Source organism: Filicampus tigris, chromosome 2, assembly GCF_054856515.1.
Source record: "Filicampus tigris isolate MCC_2025a chromosome 2, RoL_Ftig_1.0, whole genome shotgun sequence".
Classification (NCBI taxonomy): Eukaryota; Metazoa; Chordata; class Actinopteri; order Syngnathiformes; family Syngnathidae; genus Filicampus; species Filicampus tigris.
The window spans coordinates 3,953,844-3,974,406 of NC_141218.1; the positions used below are offsets into that span (position 1 = coordinate 3,953,844).

A 20,563-nucleotide genomic window follows, 5' to 3' on the forward strand; every position below is an offset into this window, starting at 1 on the left:
CTCTATGCCTATTTTCCTTTCACTTTCTCTCTCTTTTTTTTTTTTTTTTCTCTATCACCACTCACTACGAAATGAGACCCTGAGCTCTTAGTGCGTGGATCACAGACGGGAACTAATGCCTATTTCAAAGGGTTCAGATAATAAAGGTCAATACAGGAACATAATCATAAGGCTGAACAATGAATCAAATTCAAATCAACCTCACAGTGAGTGTAGGGAAAGAACATTTTCAAGCAAAGGCTGCAAATTCGGGGGAAAAATGCTTGACTTTAGTTGCTCGGTAGGATTTTTTTTTTTTTTTAATATACGTATATGCATTTATTTTTTTTGTCACTAATGTTATAATCTGACCTCTGACTGCCCCGACTTATGTTTACAGCACATTTGCTCGGTAGAATTTTGTAACACAATTCAGAAACTCCCAAATGAAAGATGACTCCCTTCTCTAAACACACACACAAAAAAAAGTTTGTTTGAATCTTGTTCTATGTTTTGTAATCAGCAGTAAAACTGGTTTCACCTAAATCACCTATTTTGGAGACAACCACACAACACCCCCCCCCCCCCCCCCCCCCGCAGAAAACAAGCTTTTTGTGAAAAGTTAGACTTTACGCACAGCAGTTACTTTCATGCTAATCATTTTTGCATTCATGACGCCTCATACATCTTCTATGAATATCAACAACGACAATGAAAATGTGCTTTTGATGGGGGCAAAATAATGTTTTCACAAATATTCACCGGTGTAAAAATTTTACATTTGACAAACTTTACAAACTAGTTGCATGCTATTTAGTAGTAGTAGTAGTAGTAGTATTTAGCAGTGTGCGTGCGTGTGTGTCTGCATTACATCAAAGCTCCACTATGTTCATGAGCTTCTGCATTCTTTTGGTACAAGGTGATCTCCTCTAATGCTCCCATCTGCTGGCCAGAGTTTATCTGTTTTGGGTTTTTTTTCATTTCATTGCTCAAACCAGAGTTGGTCAAGTCTTTTCTCCGCCCATTTCCATAAAACAGTTGATGGCAAATGACGTCGGTGGCGCTCCCCGTGCGTATTCCCGTTGACGGCGTTTCACGTCAACGGCGCTCCGAGAGTTAATTAATGGCATTTATGTATATATTGTTTATTGGAACTATTTATTGAACGGTGTGGCCGTACATCCAGCATACAGGATAAAATGACATTTTTGCTTCGGCTTGCTTATGCGCTTGAATCCGAGACAACAATTTTCAGTTCATTCAAACGGAGCAGTATGTGGATGTCCCTAATCAAGTGTCCACTGAATACACACGCCAAACCATAGAATACGATCCGGAGCCTCATCTTCATTGTCTATCGCCCGCTCCTGCTTTGCTTTTTACTTCTTCTCGTCTCACTCCACCTCCTGTGCCTCACACTTCTGTCTGCTCCATCATCCCCCCGCCCCCCCGATGCCCCCCGCCCTGCCCCGCCAGGCTCTCTCCCATCCAGGCTGCAGCATCTAATGACAGTAATAACTCTCTCAAATGTTGCCTCTGGTCTCGCCCTGGCTCTTCGCCTCGCCTCCGTTCTTCCTGCCTCTTCCCTCTCTGGCTATCTGTCTTTTTTTGTCCTTTGCCCAATGTAGCTATTAGCCATCCACTGGCCGCCTGCGGCACTTAGCTCCAAGGGGCCGAGAGCGGTGGGGGGTGGAGGAAGGATGGAGAGAAAATATATGGAATTAAATAGAGAGATCCGCAGATGTCACCGCTGCACATCCTCCATCTGTCCCCCACCCCCGTAAGCCCCCCTCCCTGCTGCTTATTGTAGTTGTTGTTTTCCCACCCATCTACAAGCCTTTGCTTATTCCCTGCATCCATCTTGTGGATCATCTATTTTTTTTTTGGTTTGCTGCTCACCTGAGTTCCGGTTGGTGGAGCGTCCCGCTGGCTCCTTCTTGGGAGGAAGCCCGTATGGACCTGTGAGAAGGAGGGGGCGGTCGTTGATCAGTATTACAACTGCACTACTCGATTTAAGCTAATGACTCGCTTAATTTGTTTGTCTTTCTGTTCTCGTTTCTTTTTTTGATGACATCACAGGACGGCGCTGTGATGTCACGCTACAATGAAACGATTCCAGGGGACGGGATATTAAGGTCGTCTTTATGAGTTTTCGCAATAAGGCCAGAACGGCTCGTAATCTGCGCTCGCTAAATCGGCCCATCTGCCTCGCAGGCCGTCACTGTCATAGTGATTAGACGCATACACCATCAAGTGCACTGAGCAGGACTTAAAAAGACAAGAAAAAAAGGAAATCAGGAATACTGCACTTCATTTAAGCTAAACGCAGCTACCCTAAAAACCTTATACAAGTATGTACTGTAAAGATTAGATGTATTTTCTCAATACGTAGGAAAACATGAATTGTATGAAAATTAAATCTACTCGTGTGTATATATATATATATATATATATATATATATATATATATATATATATATATATATATATATATACAGCACTAATATATATATTTATATATATATTTACGGCCACGTAAATGAACGGTCCTGGTGTCAGTGGTGGTCACTACAAATACTTTAAAAAGCTTTTCGGGGGTGGGCCATTAATTATTTGTGGTTTTGGGCTCGGCCCCCGTCCGCTGCGAATAGCGCAGGTTTACCGGACACGGAGTGACAAGTGCACAGCCCGACAAACACAAGCTGACGGTGGAGGCGCCTGCTGGGATCAATAGTGAGCTGCGAGCGAGGGCGACAGGGAGCAGGCCAGATAGATGTGCGATGAAAAAAGTCAATGCACGGACGCGTGTGTCGAGAGACGACAAACATCACGTTCGTGACCTTTTAGCAGCACAAGTGATAAGATAGACAGAATAAGTGGAGAGCGGACAGAGGGCTTGGACGAAGAATTTAAACACAAACGAGAGGAGAGAATGAAGGGGGGGGGCATTTGAGAAGGTGAAGGGTTACTAGTTTGCTAGCCACTACTCAAATATGATATTAATGAATGATTCACATTCATTTATGTGAAGACCCTGAGTGTCAGCTAATGATTTCTCACAATGATTATCGATAATGATTTAACAAGGAAAGAAAGAGATGAATATCTATTTGCATCATTTTCAATAAATGGTAGTGTTTACATTTCTATACCATTCCATGGAAATCACAATGTCCCATCACTGGTGAACTATTTGCGCTAGCAGGACATATATGTGGTGACCGCTATTGATACTATTCACAAAAAGCTTATTTTCCCCACTTTTTGGTCAGAAACCGGTGTTTCTGGTGAAACCAGCACAAATACTCAAAAGGTGCAGCCAAATGTTTTACACATACGTTTGATGTGGCTACTACATCTTACCATCTTCTATTTAGCACATCCACACATTACAAATGTAACGAAAAGTTGAATTAATTTGACTTGTGCTGGCGTCAAGGTTATTGGAATTAATGACAACTCCGAAAACAACGGAAACAAACATTGAAAAAACATTTTTGTGAACAAACTGCACTGAAACTTTATAAGACTAACTGATAATTGTGAAAATGCCCCTGTTTTTGCTTTTGGGGTTAATTTAAAATACAGACGAAGGACGGTCCAACAGTTGTTTGAGACTTGTAGCTTAGTTTAATACACAATACTTTGTGACATTTTTAAAAAATCTTGAACAAATACTCTATACATTTTTAAAAAAAACGAAAACGAACACTAAAACTAATACCAAAACTAAAATGAAGAATTTTCAAAACAAACAACAACCCCCAAACCCTAACAAACCTGCTCTGGAAACGATTTAAAACTGACTCAATTTAAAAAAACAAAAACTATTTGACATGTGAAAGCATCACCATTGAGCCGGCAACGCGTTTCTGTCGACTCTGCTGATGCGACGGCAGATAGCGGTGACACAATGCAAGCGAGTGTCGCCGCACCGAGTGGGCGGGGTCTCGTGAAGGACAGGTGGCTGTGATGTGCAGGAATGTGCAGCTCGTTCTCTTCCAAAACTAATAGCGGTGGCAAAAAAAAAAAAATCTGCTGGTTGACGGCCATGTTTACGTGTGTAACGTGCGGCGAAGGGAGCGAGCGGGGTGCGAGGAGTTAAAAGCAAGTGCAAGAGGAGTCGGCGGGCCTCATTAGAGCTGACTGATCCTACACTTCTGCGCTGTTCTCGCCACTTAACAAGCTCTAATATGCTCGCTGAGAGGAGCAACCCGCAACCAAGCGCGTGCGTCCTGTCGAGCCGTGCGGGGTGCGGAAGGTACACGGAGAAAAGAGAGATGCCTTCGTTTTTAGGGTGATAATAGCATGTAGGACTCACTCTGCCCCACTTTCAGGACCACCTTCATGCCCTGCGTGGCACAAACTCCTCCCCTCATGCTGTCCAGACCTTGGCGCGTCCCATCTGAAGTAGCTGCAGGGACACAAAGACAAAATGGCATCGTTAGCAACGCGCGGGCACGCACGCACGCACGCACGCACGCACGCACGCACGCACGCACGCACGCACGCACGCACGCACGCACGCACGCACGCACGCGCAGCATAAAGTCCACATCCATTCAAACGGCCACAATGTCTCTCCGTTTCAAACAATAAATTCTGCTCATATTGTCAACCGTCGCGGGGAGTCGACAAGTGACATTTGCAGAAGCAGCAATTTAAAAGCCAGACTGGAAACTTTGAAATGTCAAACTAGGAAAGCGACGAGCACTTTAATAAGTCCTCGTTTTGGAGCTGCTGGCTTGCTTCCATTAAGAACGCCGCCGGCGTCGCTTGGACTCGACCACGTTCACAGCGACGCAACTTCGGTTCAGGCTGGACAAGCCACGATGGCTTAATACGGGCTTTGTGCCTGGCAATTTTGCCTTAAAGTGAGATTTAGAGAGTGTAATTGCCCATCATTAAAAGAGCCTGGGACAGAAATGTCTTTATAGCAACGAAAAGGCAAGCCGCAGTAGTGCTTTTGCCTGTTTTATAGGAGCTAAATTGAGTGAGCTCCTCAGGGGTTAACAACTTTGGGTGGTCACCTGAATATATACAACTTGCAGTCCTTGTAAAGTGAATTGTCACTTTTGTATATAATTGTAATCATATTGTTCTAACTGTCTTTGTTTTGATATGTTTGTTTTTTACCAGGGATAGACCGATTATCGGCCGGGCCGATTATCGGCACCGATGTTTGGCTTTATGACGAATGTTGGCGTGAGCCTTTTTAAAACTCTGCTGGCTGATAATAAATCAATTTGAAACTGTGGAAATCAAAGCAAAGATATGTGAAAGTTTAACATTTCTGTCATTTTGAAATTTTCATTTACTGTGGAAAACTACATGGAGCTATTAAGTTTTCTTTCATCCTTTTTAAGACATGTTGACAGGTGCTCCCTGAAATTTTTGTTAGAATTTTATAACAGAGATGTATATTGTCAAAAATGTCCATCCATCCATCCATCCATTATCTGTACCGCTTTTCCTCACAAGGGTCGCGGGGCGTGCTGGAGCCTATCCCAGCCGTCTTTGGGCAGTAGGCGGGGGACACCCTGAACTGGTTGCCAGCCAATCGCAGGGCACACAGAGACAAACATCCACACTCACAATCACACCTAGGGGCAATTTAGAGAGTCCAATCAACTTACCATGCATGTTTTTGGAATGTGGGAGGAAACCGGAGTGCCCGGAGAAAACCCACGCAGGCACGGGGAGAACATGCAAACTCCACACAGGGAGGCCGGAGCCGGATCGAACCCACGACCTCTGAACTGTGAGGCGGACGTGCTAACCAGTCGACCACCGTGCCGCCAAAAATGTCTTGAAATAATAATAAAAAATAAAAAAAAATCAACATTATGCAAACCTGAAACATTTTTCAATAAACATGCTTAAAGACGTTGCAACAAAGTTAAGAGTAAATTATGAGATTTTGATGCAATATATTTTCCTTTTTACTGAAAATGAATATCGGTTATTGGCCTCCTTGACTACTAATAATCGGTATCGGTATCGGCCCTGAAAAAAGCACATCAGTCTATCTCTAGTTTGTACTTTATGTACAGCACTTTGCATGCAGCTCTCGTTGTTTTTTTAAGTGCTCTATAAATAAAGTTGAATTGGGTAAATTTGACACACACCATGGAGGAGTGTTGTTAACAACCCCGCCAAATTTGAAGGATTAAAAAAAAATAATAATTCACCCAGCATATCAAATGAGGCAATCGTTAAAAATCAAACTGTCCATTCCCAAACACTACAACGAGGCACTCTAGAGCGGCCACACAAGTGCGAAGCCCCTATCCAAATCCTGGCTGTCACAATGGACTTCCAAAAATAATAAAATACCACTTCTTAGCTCCCATTCAACAATCTGGGCATGGTGCATGTGTACTCATGGATGACAACGTGGCACTCTAACATAGCCACGACAGTGCGGACCACCTGTCCACATTTTTGTCACAAAAAAAAAAAAAAAAAATCTCACCACCTCGCTCATCCGATTTTCTGCGAATGACACCCATGCACTTATGGCTGACAATGACGCACTCTTACGTGGCCATGCCAATGTGAAGCCGCCGCCCATATGCTGGCTATCTAGTCAGACTTTTTGCGCAGTCTCACAGCTGACAACGAGGCGCTCTAAAAGGCCGCACCAGCAGACTACCGCACGCCACAATGAAACAAACAAAGATCTTTGGACATTTACAGAAGTGACCTTCAAACCGACATAATGTATTCACAATACAATACAATACACTTTTATTTGTATCGTGCATTTCACAACAGCGACACAAATTCACTCTACAGGGTATCAAATCTAAACTGTGAAAATTCTATTAACATATCCTCTTGCCATTGATTCCAATTATACTAAACATTCACGATATATCCGCTGTCCATCAAAGCGACTTCACACTTGGGCGGAGTGTGCCTGTTTTCAAACATTCACAAGCCACATGCACACATCAACCTCAATCATGCATTCACAAGTCCACACAGCAGCCAATCAGGAAGCTTTTCCTCCTCCCAGCCGCTGCCCAAAACGTCCTGATTTTCCAAAATGTCATCACGCGAGCCATCCTCACATTTGCAGGAGGGAAGGCGAGTGAGAGAACGGGAGGTGTGAAGGAGATGCAACTTTTCCTGTCACACCTCCTTCGCTCTGTTTGTGCATAATGCAGCGTGTGAACGCATGAGGAGGCTTTGGAATGAAGCGAGACGAGGTCAACGCATAAAAGCAGACTTTCACAAATAAGGCGACAAGAGTGCATTTCCAGTTCAAAATAGACTCCGAGGGATAATGCGCAGTGGTGCCATCACATATTTTTCAACTGTCACACAGACAATGAAGCATAAAAAGAATAGGGGGGAAAAAAAAAAAAAAGGAAAACTAAGGGAAAAAAAATCCCCAAACGATTAAAACCTCGGTCCCGTGTCAGTTGAGAAGACTAAACGTAGGTGATATTGTCAAAATCCTTGGAAGTGAATTGATGAGCGATGAGGCCAAAATGGAGCCGTCCACTCAGCCTCAGCCACTTTTGAGACTAATGTCCTCTGACACACGGAGGGAAGGCAGGAGGGCGCGAGGGAGACGAGGACGACGTTGCCGAGGAGGCCGTGCGGGGGACGGCAGGCCGCGCCGCGAGACGCGATTGGCCGTGACAAGGTGTCGCTGATACGATGGCGATGAGATGGTCATGTGTTGATGATGGAAAGACACCACGTCAGGGTTGGCGGAGGGTGTGGTGGGGGTGTCCCGATTGCATTTGCATTGTCAAGATTCCTGTCAGAGCTGATTCATCAATTTGGCACGTTGGTTCCGTTCATTTTGTACACATTTATCCAATTCAATAAACTGGTAATTAGTTGAGTTATTGTAATTGAAATGAATGGAAGAGCCATTAATAAAAACAAAATGGTTTTTTTTTTTTATGCGAACTATAGTACCCTATAACATTGGGTTTTTGTCACACTGAATACATTTCAGTTCATCTCGGCTCCTCGCAGAGGATAGAGAATATATGACTTTGAGGACTCTTATGTGTTAGCATTAAGCCAAGGAACTAAAGGCTAAACTTTGTAGCTGTTTTAAATACATCATGTGAAATTCTCCAAGTTTTATGTTTACTTTGACAGTAACTTCAACGAGTCGCGGCATTAAGCACCTCAAAGCCTCTTTTGTTGAAGAATTGCTGAGCATTTGCTTAAGTGCTGCTTATTATGAAACATTTCAAACATTTACATGTCTAGTCCACGCGCTTAATTACCCGGCCCACATTTTCCATTCTAAAACTCAAATGTGGCCCAAACGTTTGTGGCCACACTTCCGACACCATCCCGGGGTGTTTTGGGTGGTCAGTGACGAGTAATAAAACTCCAAAGAGAAAAGATATGGCCGCCCATGGCTGTGATTTGGTACGAGATGAAAAGGGAAAGCGGGGAAGGAAGAAGGGAGGCGAGGGAGGGATGAGTAATTGAGACGATGATGAGCAGTGATGGGAGGTGGGCTGTGACGCGCCAGAGGACCGACGAGAGGAAGGATGTCTCTCGGAGTACAAAAACCAAATCAGTGGAATCAGGCTTCATCACCGGGACGCCACGACAGGAGACAAAAAGGTGACGAGATCGCCACTTCATGCATGCAAATAAGATACGGTAAATTTAGCAAAGGGAAGGAATATCGGCACAAAACAACAAACCCGAAGAGGCACGTGGCAGGTCACCACAAAACAAGTTGTGCTAAGCTAACAAAAAAGTTTGGTGGTAAACCAATAATAACGTTAAACCGATGCTGGCTAACTTACTAGCTTGTAGCATGTAGTGATAGTAGCCACTTAGATCACCTGGGCAGCTACACTGCTGGATTGTGGGTATCTGATGTTGATGCATACTAAAATCTAAAACGAACTAGGACAATTTATGTTGGCAAGATAAACGAAAGCAAGACACCACACATACTTAAAAACAAATAATAATTTCCATGCATGAAATGTGTACAAACATGAAAATGTTCAATATTATCTGCTGACAAAAAAAAATGTAAAAGGGTAAAATGGTTGTCCTGACTAAAACGAGACTAAAATGTTGACTGTTTTTGTTGTTGAGCAAAACGAGACGAATAAAATTGTTTCCTAAGACTAAGATAAAGACTAAAATGCTCGACTACTAGTCGACTAAAACTTGATTTAATGAAAACAGGATGAGGTTGATTAATATGCTGAATACTAACAAGTGGGATTGAAAATGAACAAAAACTAAGACTACATTTAAAAATGGCTGATCAAATTAACACGAGCTATGTATACACAAAGTGCACATATATATTAGGTTACAAGTTTTGCTGCGATTCCAAGTTTTAATCGCAGGTGAATATTGTTGCAATCGTGCAGATGCGATGGCTAATCAAAATGCCATAAACCTTCACGATAAAAAAAAAAAAAAAATGACGTTTCCGGGCACAAAGTGCGATCCAGCCTGCCATTTTATATCAATTTATAGCTAAAAAGCGAAGCGTGTGGAGTCTCTGTGGCCAAAATCCATGAGTGCAGTCCATTTATTTGTATTTATTTACCCTTTATTGATCCAGGTAAGGCAATTGAGAACACATTCTCAATTGTGCTCAAAGAACAGATTTGCCTGTCCAGAATTCAAGCTGATTCCGATTATTATGACAAGGGCTGAAATCTGCAATCAATAATTGCTCGAACCCATGTCGCCCCGCCCCCGCCCCCACCTGCGTCTGCCCTTCTCGTCACCCATCGCGCTTTTGGCCTGCCTGCCTGTCCGCTTTTGTTTTTTCCTCCCGGGTTGGGTCTGCTGGGTCCACTTGCCTCCTGTGTTGCCGCCCTGCCGGTCTGCTGCGAACTTTTGCGAGTTCACGGCATGCTCGAGTGCGCGTCTGTGCACAGCGCTCCCGTCTGTGCAGCTTCGCCTTCTGCAAAAACCGACTTAGCTCCTCAAGTGGAAGGAGCGCGCGCATTCCGCCGAGTAGAATTTACAGTTGCCTTCCTGTTTAAATTTGTTTTGCTCCCTCTCCAGAGTGCCATGTGTGTCACATCCATGATGAAGAGCGTATAACCTAAGCGTCTCCCTTTTTTTTTTCCTCCCTCTTACTTTCTCACTCCTTAACCGCCCTCACCCCCCCCTTACAAAAAAAAACCTCTCAAAACCTTTTCATAAATCTGCTTACACTTTCAAACCCGACTGTGAGCATTAATGAAGCCATCATAAGCCATTAGTTTGCGGGCAAACGGAATTCAGTTTGAAACAGACCAGGCACTATTTGGTCTCCACATGGCGGAGGAGGGAAAAAAAAACAAAAAAAAACGTATTATTTTCTCTTGCATTCCACCTCTGATACACAGCGTACCACTTCTTCCAGTGCAGGGTGAAGTTTCCTCACATTTTCCTGCGATGGGTGGGACAGTCTAAAATGTGTTATTAAAAAAAAAAATTTAAAAAAAAAATTCGAAACTGTGACTAATTGTCACCCAAATTCTTGTGCGCAACTCTACTCATGTACACTTCAACCTGTGGAAATAATCAAAGGACCGACCCAAAATGTTGCATTTGATGGATGTTAAGCGTCTCATTTATTTATTTAATTATTACACTCCACGATTACAAAATTGGCATAATCGTAAAAGAACGATTATTAATAGGCATTTATATCCAACACACTGTTTGTTTACACACAAGGAAATCATTCTTGAGTTTATACATTTGCACCTTTTCTTATTCTATAATAACACATTTTATAAATGTTGTTTCAAACTTACATAATTATGTTTCCAAGAATGTATTTGTCTTTCCATTTTTATTCATTTTTAAACATTTTCTTGTTTTTCACCCAAAAATCAATGATCGTTTTGAATAATCGCAATCTCAATTATTCCCGAAATAATCGTGATTAATGGGGTTTTTTTCCGTAATCGAGCAGCCCTACGAATGACTGTCATTAAGATTCGGCGAGAACCGTGTCCCATGAATGCATAGAAGCAAAGTGGCGGAACTTGTGATGAGAGTTCATAGTCACAGGTTGAAAGCCACATGACGTGCCGCATGACAACCCTAAACACTCGCAGAGAGGAGTCACGCAATCCTCGCCGATTTCACACATACACCATGAACGCGGCAAAAAGTCAGCGCTGACGTGAGGGCTGCGTGGGCAGGCGCGCTTGGATGCCGACGCTTAGTTGAGGGCTGCTGCGTCGAGACCGCCGCTGGAGGCCAACGCGCTGCTGGATTCAGTCACGCTGTTGTTTGTCTTGAACTAAATCCGTGTCACAATACGTGTTACGGCCCAGCTTGAGCTCCGTGCGTGTGTGCGCGCGTTCGTATTCCGCCGAAGCTGATGTGTCATGTCCGAGCGCAAAAGGTCACGGATGTTTGGAAATATGTTCCTGAGACCACGTTGTTAAAAATCTCCAGTCGGAGAATCAAGACACAAAATCACTGCACGTGCCCTGTTGAAAGCTTTAAATTAAGGATGTCCGAACAAACAGGTTTGTGTTTTGAAATGAGGACTATATCATTTTGCACGTCATAAAGTCATATAGTAATAATGTAATTAAATAGAATGTAAAGAATTAGTTTGAATAACATATTTGTACATATATATGTATATATATGTATATGTGTGTATATATATATGTATATATATATGTATACACATATACATATATATACACATATACACATATATATATATGTGTATATATATATATGTATATACATATATATATATATATATATATATATATATATATATATATATACACACATATACATAAATATATATAGAGATAGATAGATAGATAGATGAAGAGTGGCTGGCTGCATGACGTAATGTGACCAAAGTGGCGGCCATGTAGGACAGTCACAAGCAATGTTCCGCACAACTGGGTCAGTGCTCCCATCCCGGGGCAGCGAGGGCATTCTTGGGAGTCTGTGGGTGTGTGTGTGTGTGTGCGTGTGTGTTTGTGTGGGTGTGTGTGTGTGTGTGTGCTACTCGCCCTGCTACTCTACCTTGAGAGTGAAGCGGCGCGCATTTTAAATGTTTACTTCGGTGACCTCCTACCAGGCGAACCCTGAGTGACGATTCCCCAACTTGGTGGGCTGGTAGGGCAGCGAGTTCATCGGCGCGTTTGTATGTTGTGCATTCCAGCGTACACACGCACACACGCACTTAACCATCCTCCATTACTTCAGCCAATAGACTGAAGGCCTGGGAGAAATGGGTCAAACACTTCTTCCTCAGCGTCTCCTGCTTATGTGTGTTTTCTTCTTCTTCTTTTTTTTCTTTTTTCTCTTATTCCCAAGCTGCTCCAAGAATCCCGTCGCTCCAACGCGGCAGGATTTAAAGCATCACAATCCATCATGGAAACCAATCAGCAAGTCTGACAAGTGTGTCTTTGTGGACAGACATCTTCAAACAAGGACATCCCGGAAATGTACACAAGATGCACTGGCACGTCCCGCTCAGTGTGCTTATGCAGATTTGTGTTTGAAGCAGGGTTATCATGTAGTTAGTCAGCATAAAAGGAAAAAAGAAAAAACTAAACTGACGGCACCAAATTTGAGGATAGACCTTCCACCTGACCTTCCTTCTGCGCCGAAGCAAAACAGAAATCAGTTTGTTACTCAAACGCATCTAATCTAGCCATTTTTACTAACAAAAACAAAAAACAACAACAACTAATCTAGCCATTTTTACTTGCTATTCTCCCTCCCCTCCCAAAAAAAAAACAAACCAAACAAACAAACGTTCCATCTTGAGGCGACATAATGTTGCTCGGCTCCCGCACAGTGAGGGAAGAGGCGGAGTTTTACAACACTTCTCAGACAGTCAAGCATTCGGCTATTTAAAGTGGTTCATGTGTAAATATGACCAAAAAATAAAACGTTTTTTTGAAATGAACTTATTTGGTCAATTCAAACTATATGCATCTATATTAGGGGTGTAAGCAAAAACAACCGTGAATGGGAAATACGCTGTTGTTTTCAAAGATGTGAGTGCATGAACAAACTCAATTTGCCTGTCTATAAATGCAAGTCAAGCAAAGTGCTAATATTTTCGGCGTTAATAGACATTTTGCTTCCATCATTGTCAGCCACCTCTCTCATAAACACAAACATCCTCTCGTGATGTACTGCCATGTCACTTGAGCGCAGCGAGGGGGAAAGACGGCAGACAGTGACACCCAACTCCAGGCTTCACAGCCCCCCCCCCCCCGTCACTTGTCAGACTGTCATCACCGCACGCACACACACGCGCACGCTCACGCACACACCGACCCCTCCAGTGTGACATTGTCTGTCATTGCTGGCTTACAGCGTTGGCGTCGGGCCCACGGAAACGCTCAAGCCGACGCGGGATGAGGGACCTTTGAGCGAAAATCCCCGCTGATCTTATTTTGCATTTATTTGGAACCCCCCCCAAAAAAAGAAATAAATAAATAAAAAAAATCAACAACATTCCCAAGCTGTCAGAGTCAAGGTGCTGGGTGATGAAGCTGAGTGTCTAACGCGACTATTTGGGGCAGGGCGGCGCAGGAGGGTGAAAACGTATCCAGGTGAAGGACGAAAGTCTGCTTCTTGGGAAGTGGGTCGGCGGTCTGAAGGGAGGAACGATCTGTGACATGCATCTGGAGGGAAAAGGGAAAGCAAGTGGGAAGGTGGGGGCGGGCTGGGGGTGGGTGGGTGGCGGGGGGGGGGGGGTCGAGCTGCTAAATTAAGACGACGGGATGCAGAAGGGACTGAGGGTGGAAATGTGACGGAACAAGCTTCTCACTGGCCACTTCATTAGGGACACGATCTCAAGCGATACAAGAAATATTTCTTTGGCGAAAAAGGCGATTGCTGCCATTAGCGAATTTGTTTAGAATTGAGTGTTCTATTGGTTATATTGTTCAACAGCAAATTTTAATGTGTCCTTAAAAGTATTTTTGACATTGATTTTTGAAAAGAAAAGATGTCTTCACTTTTTTTTACTGGCACTTCAGTTTTGGGAGAAATTTTTGCTTTTTCTATTCAATTTTGACCGATGAAAAACTTGCGCAATACAGATTTTACCATGTTACCGTTCTGAAAAAAATTCCACCTGCTGCTGAAGTTAACCCTTCCTTCATAAATATTACTAAATATATTACTGAAACTAACCCCAGCACGTATTTGCTCGAGAAAATTTTAACCAAGAAAATGGATTCTTGCATCTGTGATTAATAATTCAGTGAAAATTTTCCAACCAGTGTTATTAGCCGATTTGATTAAAAATGTAATTTCCTTGATCAAACCCAACAAGATGTACAGACGTATTATTTGTGTGACTTGGGGTCGCCATCCTCATGTTGCACTGTAGTATCAGTGACTTTTGAGTGTTTAAACGGGCGGGGCCTGGTCTGGTGAGTGATGTGGGCGTCAGCGAACGAGAGTGAAGAATCGGCTGTTTGTTTGCTTTATCCGGCCATCTGTTCAATAAAGCGATAGAAAGCGCACGCGTGATTGGGTCTCCCGTCGACCACTTGCCTAGCAATGTAGCCAATATTAAATTAGCTAACGTCAATACCTTACTGTATCAGAATAATAAGACCGAGATTTTGCGAGACATTCTATTATGTAATTAAAAGTCACAGATACGCTGTCATATTCATAATTGGTAAGAGGGGGCGTGGCTTAGTCAAAAGCCCTGACTCCAGCTCCGCTTGATCATTCAGCTACCGCACAGTTACGTCGGTGCTAGCGTCTCTTCCGTGCCCCTCGCCCGTGTTGTCCTTTTGCACTTGTGAGTTTTCGCAGCGTTCGATGAAGAGCTGAAAGTGCGTTTCCATTTTCCTTACCAGCTCCGACGTTGCCCCAGTGGTGGAGCTACCAGAAAACTTTCAACACCAAGGCTGTAAAACTCGCAAAAGCCTGCAAGAACGAAGACGACATGAGCCACGCCGGACCTCCCAAAGCAACATCTGCTGTTTACTCAAGCGCTCCTGCACTGACATGAAAGGTTAGCCTTCCTTTCATAAAACGCTCCTCACACTGGAGCAAAAAAAAAAAAAAAAAAAAAAAAAAAAAAAAAAGGCGCCACTGCTGCGTATGATGAACGAGGCCGCTGATACTTTGCATTTCGGCCGTTTTTTGTTTTTTTTTTGTCCTCATTCACACTCGCACCGATGGACAGTTTACAGTGTTCAAATTGGCGTCATTTTGGAATGTGGGAGGAACACACACACACACACACACGCATCATGACCATGACTGTTCCTATTACTATTATTTGTGTGTGTGCGTGCATGCGCGCGTGCCCGTGCTGTTGCCCATGCGGTACAGTTGCGAGATGTTTTGCTAATCTCCAACAGTCCAGTCTGCTTTCTCTTGCCGGCAACCGTCCTCCCGCTCTCCCCGCCTGCCGTTTTTATTGTTTCCAAACGGAGGAAAGCTCGGGCGCGCGCACGCGCACACGCACACATACATGAGAGGCAGCCAGCCGAAATAATGCATCTTGACATGTGTGCCTGCATACCGCTGCAGGGAGAGATTGGAGAGAAAGAAAGTGAAGGAAGGAGCTCCAAATATGAAGGGCAGGATGATGGACAGCGGAAGGCATAGCGCAATTATATACTATCTGTGTCTGCGCGCGCGCGCGCGGGCGCGGGTGTGTGCGTGAGTGTGAGTGTGTGTAACAGTAAAAGAAAGGGAGTGATGACGGTTGTGTTTGTTTAGCTTGCCTGCGATTAAGGCAGGCTGCTCCAAAGTGTGTGTTCAAGCTATATGGCAATCTGTCTGTTTTCCAACCCCTCTATGTGCGCGTGTGTTTGTGTGTGACTTTCACAAGTGTGTTTGCGCAGCTAATGCATCAGTCAGTCTTCAGTTTTCAGAGTGTGTCTACACGTCTCCAGGTTTGTCAACTCACTTGACGATACGTTGGCAAACAGTGGAAAAAAAAAACCTTCCCAAAAAGTTGAATTTTACCATCAAACTCCTTAGCTCAGCCATGCTAACGCTAAATAGCATCCATGCTGCTGCGCTACGATCCTTGAAGCAACGGATTGAACACTGATGCGACACGTGGCTAGAGAATGTGACGGTAGCTAACCACGATCATATATTCTTTATCTTCTGCGTGGATTGACTACTATTAGTGCCGCACTGATGAGGAGAGTTGTGAGATCTCAATGTACAGGGGGCGGTAAAAAAAAAAAAAAATTAAATGGGGGGGGGAAAATGTCATGCAGCCCATTTGGGGACCACTGCACTTTTCAAGCATCACAATCTCAAATCGATGTCAGGAACTGAAGGCATCTTGCGTGAGCCGGACCCGGGGACCTTGCGAACAAGCCTGACAATTACTGACAGCCAAAGTGCGACTGCATCACTTGACCACCTGAGTGAGGCCTCACACAAGGTCAGGTGAGAAACAGCAGACGCGCTCCCGCAGGATCAAACGCCTTCAAAGTTGTTGCTCGCCGCTCTCTTTTGCAAGGCTGCCAAAACATGACAGATGGGAGATATCTGCCTCGGACTGGCTGACAAATGCCAGCTCCTTTGCTGCAAAGCGAAGAACGGATGCAACGCACACCAGTGCTGGTGCACTTCAAAAATGAATATTGGAATTTTCGTTTCATGTGTTTGGTCATTTCAAATGAAAAAAAAAAAAAAAAAGCATGTGCGCATTGTGTATGCCTGAATAAACAACATAATAATTGGTCTCCAGGTGGTTTTGTTTCATCAAAACGTCTTGAATTCCTCCACCAACTGGTTGGAGGAGCTGCCTGTCCGCCGGGCTGATCTGCACTTCATCACACGCTTCCTAATTGCGATCCAAAAATAACAAAGCTCGGCTCGCCGACCAGCGAGACGCGCTAGTACGCGTGTATCAATCATTTAGGAATAACAAACCGCACTGTTTGGCTTTTTACATTGCAAAGTAGAACCAAAACAGGACTTCAATCTTTATTAAAGCTTCAAATCATCCCCAAATGGACCTGCCCGCATGGAAGAGCAAGGTGGAACACCACTGGAGGGAATAAATAAAGGTTAAAGCAATAAAACAGAGCAGCCATTCTCCTTTGTATAAAAAAAAAAAAAAAAAAAAAAAAGTAAGTAAGTAAAAGTAAGATGCCACTGGTTACAAGGAGACCGGTTTCTCCCCCCTCGCAGCGCCTCCCAGAAAGCAGCGGGGGGCGCTGCGGATGAATTAGCGCACTGTTTTCACTCATTAGGCCGCACCCAACGCCTCACTTTTTATTTACGCCCCTTTCTTCGGGCCCGACTTCTCTGGCAGCGCACAAAGGGTCTGCTCATAATGAGCGTGTGTTATTCCGTACGTGTGTGCGTGCGTGCGTGCGTCTGTGTCTGTGAAGGATTATGGCAGCTCCAATGCAGTGAATAGGGGCCAGACTGGGCCCCGGCCCGGCTGAATTAATTACTCTAATTAGCTTCTTAATTGCATATATTAAGCCACTGGTGAGCTTCCATTTTAAGGTCCAGATTGTTCTAACTATGAACACACTCACATACACATGTACAAAACGCTGTGGGTGGCAGACCTGCTTGCTAGCTCCGCCTCCCCTCAATCCACTTGAGGTACCAAGTCGAGAAACGAGACCCCTCCATGATGGGGCCATTCAATTATCCAGCCTCAACTTCATCAATATATAATAAGTGCACAGAACAAGAGCAGATGTGCGCTAATACGGACGATAAGCCGCCTAAAGAGGAGCCGAGGGGATTTGTTTGGCATCTATTGAGAATATTTGAACGCTCATGAGAGAGCAGGCCTCCTCCCCCCCCAAAGGCCTTTCATTTGGATCATCATACGGCAGTTACACCTCCTGTATTTAGCCACGAATAATCATGTCCTAAAAACAACAAACAATCATCGCAAACAATAACACTAATGAGATATTGTGGCCAAATACTGGGCTGGAAGGGGTCGTGACCTTGGCGGCGCGGCGATTTGGGGTGAAACGTAGCCAACGTTCAAAACAACAATGAAGATTAGTGGAGGACGAGTCAACAGCTAATGAAGCTCTTTCGCGCACTAAAACACACACGCACACACACACACACACACACACACAGCGATAATGACGTTCTTTGTGCATTTTGGAAGCAATTAGGACGCTTAAATGGCGACTCAAAAGGATTTGCAGCCAATTGTTTGCTCTTGTTTCTTTGAACGCCGGACCTTGCCGCTCCATCATGTCTCGCGCTACGTCTGTGTCTTTGTCTATTTTCGTGTGTATTTCTCGTCAAACTCTATTTCTGGATGGCCGTTTCCTGCCACGGTACGAGAAGAAGTGTGCTTTTCGATTAAGTGCCGTGCGAGACAAGCGCCAGCCCACGTAGCAAACCGCGCAGTTGACGCTACAGCTGCTACGGGGCTAGGCTACACATTGTTGGCCTGCTAGCATAACTGGCCAAGTCATTTTTCACTCTCAGTTACAATAGTGAGAAAAAATACGCGTGTGCCTGTTGGATTTTTTTTCTGGTGTTCTGAAAACTAGAAAAAAGAAAAAAAAGGACTCGGGAAATGTTGCAATTAGGCTAGCAATATGAAGAAAAGGTTGCCTACAAATTAAAACAATTAGTTTTATGAAAATGTCAGACTTGCCAAGTTGTTGTATTCTATTAAATGATATGATGATGTTTTTCACACAAGTGTATACAGTATTTCATCTTGGAATAATCTCATTTAAGACATTCATTGTTATAATTTGTTGTATGGGGCTTCATTTTTGAACACCTGGTTCACACACACTGTTCATCACATTGACTGGGAACAACAACAGCACATTGTCGGGCATGTTTGTGTGACTCTGGCCACGAAATCAAGCGCTACATTAGTGGCAGAGGTCAGCTGGCGAGGTGCGCTTGTTTTGAGCGCCGCTCTGCCTCCCGCCGCATTGGCACATTTGATTGCTTAGCAGAAGGCTGCTTGCGCACAATAGCGCTTTTGTCTGTTTTAGCGCTGAGAAATGTTTGCGTGCATGAGAGAGAGAGAGAGAGAGCAACATAGTGCACGAAGGTTAAATGAATCATACAATGTTAACCAGGCCCTATCCAATTAAGACGGGATTCTTTAGTGTGTGCGTGAGTGTGACCTTTAGCGGGAGAGACGTATTCACACTGCCGCATGCAATCAACCCCCCCCCCAAACCCCCCACCTAATACACACAAACACACACACACACACACACACAATCTCACAGCAGACAGTAGCTGTGCTCTGATTGCTGACCTAAATCAGCTCGGCGATCTGTCACTTTCTCTTACTTACACTGGCCACACATCTTTGGGGTTATTTTTTCTCCTTCTTTTCTCACCCCTTCCTCTCCTCCACCTCCTCGCTCTCCTCTTTTTCTTGTCCAAATAATCCCCCTCTCTTTCCCCGTGTCACTTTTATTTTAACTCAGCCGCGTTCTCCCACTAAAACGTCTCATTGGTGTCGCGCGACATTAGCATGGCTGTCGACGCGCGCACGCTCACTGGCCACAGCTCACAAGCGAGGATCAGTCAAGTGCTTGGTTCTGAGATGGAATTCCGACAATATGAATAGAATGGCGATTTTTATTTTATTTTTTTGTGTGTGTGTGTGTTATTCCATCTCCCACTTTGGCCCCTTATTGCAGGCTGCCTTCACACGTGAGAGTTGAACATGTTGCCTCAGGAACTGGAAGCGTTTGCTGGAGCGCGAAGAAACGCAGTGCATGCTGGGACCGCCTGGGAAGAACTGCTGATAGCAGAGTTTGTGGGGGGAAGGTGGGGCGAGGCACTACATGGAAAAAAAAAAAAAAAAAAAAAAAGAAAAAAGAAAGAAAATACAGCGAGATTCACTGAGGTCCAGGATGGAATGCTGTGCCGGGGCAATATTTGTCATTTGCGATGAAGAAACCACCCCTTGAAATTTCAATAAACGTTTTTCCAGACCAGTGAGTCAAGGATGGAACGGAGCCATTGGAAGAGAGCGGGATTCACTATGATGATGAATGACTTCTAAAGCTCAAGAGAGACTGCAGACGTGCTTTCAAGTGAAAAGCACTTTTCGAAAGACACCTGGGCAAAGGCTACCGAAATCAATGAGCTTCCATTTTGGATCTTAATAGCTTCAAGGGGGGTCAAGAGTCATCTGGAATATACAGCGGATCTTGATTAACTCTTTGAGCGCTGTTGGCGTGAAATGTCTTTTTCTTTTTATTTTTTTTTGAATGGGCAGAGAAAAGTCTCGGCCAGCTCTGGTTTGATCTTTAAGTTGGGAACGTAAGGTTAATAATGTAAACATTAACTATGGCAAGCAGATGGTAGCACTAGCTCGCTTTTGGATGACCGTGTATCAAAGGAATGCGGTAATTGCAAAGTTATGGCAATTGACGCAGCTTGTGATTGATCAAAGTAACTGTCACGTTAAATCTACTACAAAGAGAGACAAGGTGACAGAGATGATTTACATTTAGAAGTAGAAGCAATAATGTAATTTACGTACATGTATGCAAACATGCACACACACTACTAAATACTACTACTAAATGGCAATAGTTTGTAGAGTTTGCAAAATGTAAAATTGTTACATTGATTATTTCTAAATACATGATTTTGCCAC

The 20,563-nt window shown here is 44.0% G+C and overlaps 1 protein-coding gene across 2 annotated transcripts in view; it reads right to left on the reverse strand.

Moving 5' to 3' along the window:
- The window catches only part of efnb3b (ephrin-B3b), a 56,367-nt gene that overhangs the window by 4,220 nt on the left and 31,584 nt on the right, over positions 1 to 20,563 (reverse strand). The window contains exons 3-4 of one of the 2 annotated variants that reach the window (XM_086023887.1): positions 4,301 to 4,393; positions 1,879 to 1,938 (exon numbers count right to left, since the gene is read on the reverse strand). In XM_086023887.1, the coding sequence (XP_085880013.1) occupies positions 1,879 to 1,938; positions 4,301 to 4,393 (153 nt within the window). The remainder of the gene's footprint in view (positions 1 to 1,878; positions 1,939 to 4,300; positions 4,394 to 20,563) is intronic. The other variant, XM_086023888.1, reaches the window with a different exon arrangement.